At 42.7% G+C, this 6,006-nt stretch overlaps 1 protein-coding gene across 1 annotated transcript; it reads right to left on the bottom strand.

Moving 5' to 3' along the window:
• Positions 1–511: 511 nt before the first annotated feature.
• Positions 512–5,207, bottom strand: LOC124646931 (probable serine/threonine-protein kinase WNK2). The gene is made up of 9 exons (XM_047186968.1): positions 5,139–5,207; positions 4,967–5,004; positions 3,931–4,158; positions 3,376–3,599; positions 3,129–3,286; positions 2,120–2,297; positions 1,952–2,032; positions 1,709–1,855; positions 512–1,621 (listed from the first exon to the last, which is right to left on the bottom strand). Exons 1-9 carry the CDS (start codon positions 5,205–5,207, stop codon positions 876–878), a joined length of 1,869 nt encoding a protein of 622 aa, XP_047042924.1. The 3' UTR covers positions 512–875.
• Positions 5,208–6,006: the final 799 nt, after the last annotated feature.

Below are 6,006 nucleotides of genomic sequence, written 5' to 3'. Positions count from 1 at the left end.
TGGTGTGCAAGGGGCTGTTGATTTGATCATTGTGTGACAGGGTGACATTGGAGGGTGTGGCCCATGTCACTCCCAAGCGCAACACAGATCCAAGTTCTCTGTGGAGCTGACTAACTAACCAGCCAGCTGGGTTCAGGTTTTCTTCCATACTTCCCATCCCAGTACACAGATTCAGGAAGTTTAATCGGAAAGAAAGAAAGAGGAGGGGGACACAGAAATCTGGGGCATGTGGTGGATGTTACCCGAGCATGTGTTGCTGCACATACTGTTTATTTATGTATCATATCATTGGCCACTCCAGATCTGTGGCTGATGAGACGAGTCAGCCAGTGGAGAGAGTTCCACGGCCAGCTCCCATCCTCCATGCCACACACTTGGCACTTCACAAATATATATAAAATTATATGTGTGTATGCATGATCACTGAAACAGAGATGAGTGAAGAACGTATGTATATGCACACACATACAACAGCTAATAGGGGCTGGGCAAGAATGTGACGCAAACATGATGGGAACAATTCAACATTATATCTGATTGCATGTAAGCAAACATCCATGTATCTAAAAAGGTTGACATTACAACTTACAACAAAAAGGGAGAAAAGGAAAATATTGTACTTATGAACAATTTTTTTTGGCATGATGGTATCTGTAGACTTGGCTAGCTGATCAAAAACCTTCGGTTGACTTCAAAAACCCCTAAACAGCTTCGATCAGGTGTACCATACATAAAGCTTGGTCTGTTCCATAAAAAGGAGACCAGCTCAAAGGCAAGACCAAGTATGCACAACAATGATTCTAAGCAACTCCTCGGTGCCGGCATAAGAAAAAGACGCAGCAAACATGTACACGGAGTTACAGCTAAATCCTGTCTCATATGTTTTTCTGATTTGCCTTCAACCGACACCTAGTCAAGGTTTCCTCGCGATGCTGCGCAGGCACGTCATTCAGGATTTCCTCTATGTCAGCCTTGTGCTTCTTTCGCAGCACACTCAGCTCCTCTTGTTGCTGCGATAACAAACTTGATAACCTTTCAGCAGGATCTGTTGTGCTATGCCCATCGTTAGAGGAGCAAGAGCTAGTGCCAGCAGAAGCTCCAGCAGAACTCCTGTCGACCCCAGATGGGTTCAATAGAGTCAAAGAGCACGATATACGCCCACATATATCTTCTAACTCAGGCTTCTCATCGCTCTCAGTATCATGCGCATCATTTCGTTTCAATGTCCCATTTGGCATACTATCACCAATTTGTGGGTCCTCAACCGAATGAGAGATTTCATTGTCTCTTCTAGGTGAGTCAGACCAGTACTTCCGCCCAGAAGGAAGCTGCTCTTGGGTGAAACCATTATTAGTCGCATCATGTTCATTACGCAGCTCAGAAATCTCATCGTCGGCTTCTGAACTGCCGTTTTCAGAATTAGCTATTTCATCTCCTTGGGTGTCGACAGATTCATCAAACGACCAGTCAGGAATGTGTGCCCGTATTTCAGCATCTATCATTTCTGCAATCGATGTGACATCTTGGTCTGTAAGATCTAATTGTACAACCATCTCGGTTGCAACACTAATCGAAGTGTCTGCTTCAATGTCAAATGGGAAGTGGATGTTTTGGGCATGACCTACACATTGCAACGCAACAAATGCATAAAGACAAATAGCAAACTATCGACCTAGTGATAACTGAAATCAGATTCCACCATATATACCTGTTGAATCAGCAATCCTCAATTTCAAAAATATTGTATTTAGATCCTTCCGCTGACTCTCGACGGTGATTATTCGACCGGTGGAAGGATGTCGATCAGTGTTGCCATGTATGTGGGTATCACTTACATGTGAACCCTGCATGCTGCCTGCATTCCACCATAAGATTGATATATGAAAAGGAGTAAAGTCTCATGTTAGTCAGCTATTTGTTCAAACAACAATGTTAGCTCACTGAAATTTACCTGTTTGTTCTCGGGAACCAACAGATGATGGTACTCTATCATATCTGTAATTTGAGCTTGGGTTTGAACTGCCAACGGTATCTGTTATGTTTATTCTAAGGTTATAATAAGGAAGAGAGCAAATTTACTATATTGTGCATCTGTAATTAGAAATGTTCTCTCATGTACCTGACGTATTAGCATTTGACGGTGGATAAAATATCCTCTCATCATCAACGTCTAGGAGAAAAGGATCCACTAATAATTCCTGCGCTGAGAGCCTTTGGGAAGCTTGGGTGATGCATTTCTCTATAAAGAATTTGACTTCAGGGTCCTCAATCTTAGCCAGTGAAGCAGGTTTTTCACCCTGTAATACAAAATCAAGAGATTGGAGAGTCAGACGGTAGTGTAGTTAATACGATATTGTAAGATAATGATCAAAAAAGCAAAAATTTCCTTGTAGTCTTACATTTATGCATCTCTAATTTTGAAGTTGGGTCATTTTAGTACTAAGACATTAACAATTGCAGGTCTAGTCTCACAGATTGTATTTAATAGCTTAACTGCAGTGGTAAACTTATGAATAGAAGAACAGAGAAGATCCTATGTTCACAAACATGTTTACTGTGAAAATATTTTCTTACTGGAAACATGTCAAATGAAATGTTACTATGTATCAGAACTTCTACTATATCAAAAGTTGAAAAGACAAGTCATATTATTTGTACAGAACATTATACAGCCCTATCAACACTAAAGAATTTTTGTGGTATAAAATAAAAGCAACTACAACACGAGGAAGTTATAACATCACAAATTTGAATGTTACTTCACATTAAAACTTCTACTATACCGACAATCAAAAAGACAAGTGATATTCTGTGAACATGGTATTTTACAATACAAATGTCTCAAAACATTTTATTTTTATGTATTTATATTTTGGAATCAATTCCTTCGGACTTGCTAATTATAAATCAAAAGCATAAGCACAGCATGCAGGATTTTATGAAATTGTACATAGACATTGAAATTAGAAAGATATTAACATTGCATAAGTGATGAACTTGCAAGTATCAGCAATAGATGGGCCATTGAATGCACCTACGATCATGTAGCAAGAATACTTTGATCACTGATTGACTGAAATTTTCAGGAAAGAAACATGGAAAATAACGCAGAGAATAAGCAGACTAACATCAGAAACTTTCTTGTATATTTGTGCTGCATTGGAGCATTCACAATATGGGTACTCAAATGTAACAAGCTCCAGTAAACACATCCCAAATGCATAAATGTCTACAAGCTCATTGTATTCTTCATCATAGAGCTCAGGAGCCATGAATTCCGGTGTGCCTATGAAGAAACACAGCCTCCGTGAGGAATATCCAAAACTCCAAATTAAGAAGGAATAACAGAAGATTTTAAGAAAACGAATTGCTTACCGATGATACTGTGAGCCGATCGTGCATTGTCTAGAATGGTTGCCAACCCCAGATCTCCAATCTTAACTTCGCCCTGGTTTCCATTCACAAATATATTATCACATTTCAAGTCTCTGTGGATGACTGGTGGATCATGGCCATGGAGGTAGACCAAACCGCTCAAGATCTGCCTTGACCATTTCTTTAAAGCTCTAATGTCTACCTTCCTGTGCTTAATACGGTACCTAGAAAAGATAACATGATGGAAAAAACATTCAGCAAGGGCTTAGGCGCCTGAAAAATGTAGATGTATTAACACTGTTAAATTAGTTTCTTCCAAACATGTTGAGTTAATTTCTACCAATGATGGTTTCTTTGGTTATCGCTGCATCCATGCTAGGATCCAAAGTATGTGTTTGGGAACAGGCTAATTTTTCATCTACATCTTAACACTGACATCTATCACTAAACAATGGCAGTAGTGTTAAACCATGTGACATCAGCAGCTAACACGTGTTCAAATTTACTGAAATATTGCAACTGTAACTGTAATAAAGAGGGGAAGAGAGCACAAACTGGCGCAATGTTCCTGATGTGAAGACTTCTGTGATGAAATTGATTTTGTTGTTCTTCTTGTCAAGCCATGAATTGTAGAATTTGATTACATTCTTGTGCTTGAGAGTCTTGAGCAGCCGCACTTCTGATCTCAGCCTCTCCAAATCATCATTGTTCCGTAGTATGTCGCCCACTTTGATCTGGTTCCACGCAACCTCTAGCCCTTCGAGTTGATCAAAAGCCTTGTAACTATGACAACCGAATCTGAATTAAGGAACCCAGGTCCATATAAAGATATGGGCAGGCAAAATTAGAAAGAAGTTGCCAAAGGTATGCGATCAAGAAATAACTATTTTACAATTCTGGACATGGCGCGCAATAAACATCTACAAATGTGTGTCTAGCTTTTGCGCCAGGACTGCAGAATGTGCCCAAACGAACTGCAGGATGCGCAACAAAACAAACTGCAACAAAAACCTGGCTACGAGTATCGCTCATAACACCCATAAAAACGGTACATTCTACTATAGGTCATCTCAATTTCACAAACAGCGGTGAACAGCTACACGCGTAAAGTCGGCTATCATCCTCCGAGACATCCAACCCTCGCAAGACACATCATGGCTAAATTAATCAAGTACGTGTGCATCTCTCCACTGCACAGCAGGTGTACGCCAGCCAATGCACAGCAGGTGCAGGGGAAATGGAAAACTCTGAAAGTGACAGTGCATCCAGGAGCCACAGCAGGTCAACGGCAGCTAATTAAACTTACAATCACGACAAGAAGAAGAAGAGTGTGCCAGATTTTTCCAGAGGAGATGGCCTTCAAATCCCCCGAAAATACTGGGAAGTGGGAACTACTACTACCAGAAACTACGGCAAACAAAATTCAAGATATTAGAAAGTGCTCCTTGAGACTGTTTCAAATGGCGGAACCCGTCAGTGGACCGGGCAAACCGAATCTTGAACCGATCCTGGCGAGTCAAACGAATCGGAAGAATTCGGAATCGCGCGTCAATGCCCGGAAGAATCCTGTGATCTATGGGAAAAAGGATACACCGTCTTGAACGCGCCCTTGCCGAGAACCTCCGTGTACTGCAACACCAAACAGAGGACGCCCGGATGAGTTCAGAGTTGAGAGAGTCGGAGAAAGAATGGACACGGTGGGCGAATCGAGAGAGATAGAGGGAGGGAAAGGGGCGGGTGGCGGCGCGCGGCCATTCCGTTACCCGTCCGTAGCGGCCGGTGGGGTCGACCTCGGCGAACTCCGGCTCGGTCTCCGCCTCCGGCGGTGGCATCCCCGTCCGGCGATCCGGCGCGCGCGTGGTGGGTTGATTGGGATCACAGGTGACCCGTGGCGGGTTGGAAAGCGGCGGCAGCAGCCTTTGTGGCGCCCATGGCGAGCGACTGTGCCGAGTCACCGCGATCTGTCTCACCTCTGGCTCGGTGGTGGAGATGAGCAGACGCAAATGGTGGTCGGAACTGCAACTGCAACTTTGTTTGTCCGAGGATAGAAAGCCTGGTCGCTTTTGGCCTGCTTATGGGTGGTAGTAATGGGCCAACATCGTATGAAGGATTTATGGTCAAACATTTCTTTTTTTCTTTTTCCAACACCGAAAAAAAAGAAGAGAAAAAGGTTCAGAAGGAGCTATCCAGAAGCTTTGAGAGTGGTCATCAATCAAGAATGAACTTGAGGTTCAAAAGGAGACTCTCAATGAGAAATATCTTGAGTTACCATCTGATGTTGGTAGATTAAAGAGTGGAGCTTCTTACTTGAAAGATAGAGTGTGGAGAAAAGTTCTAGGCTGGCTCGAACAATTGCTATCAGTGGGAGGAAAAGAGATCTTAATAAAGTCTGTAGCACAGGTCGTGCCCATCTTTTCAAGCCACCTAGGGATTTATGTGAGCATATAAATTCTCTACTGCGCAACTTCTGGTGGGGCAGAAAAGAAGGGAAGAGGAAAACGTGTTGGGTGTCTTGGGAGGCGATGACTCAACCAAAATTTGCTGGTGGTCTCGGATTTAGAGACATCGAGTTGTTCAATCTAGCCCTGCTAGCGCGCCAAGCATGGCGCATTCTCCAGGAGCCCACATCGC

Source organism: Lolium rigidum, chromosome 4 (genome assembly GCF_022539505.1).
Source record: "Lolium rigidum isolate FL_2022 chromosome 4, APGP_CSIRO_Lrig_0.1, whole genome shotgun sequence".
Lineage (NCBI taxonomy): Eukaryota > Viridiplantae > Streptophyta > Magnoliopsida > Poales > Poaceae > Lolium > Lolium rigidum.
The sequence above is the reverse complement of the archived record's forward strand: the minus strand, read 5'-3'. Positions and strand labels throughout refer to the sequence as shown.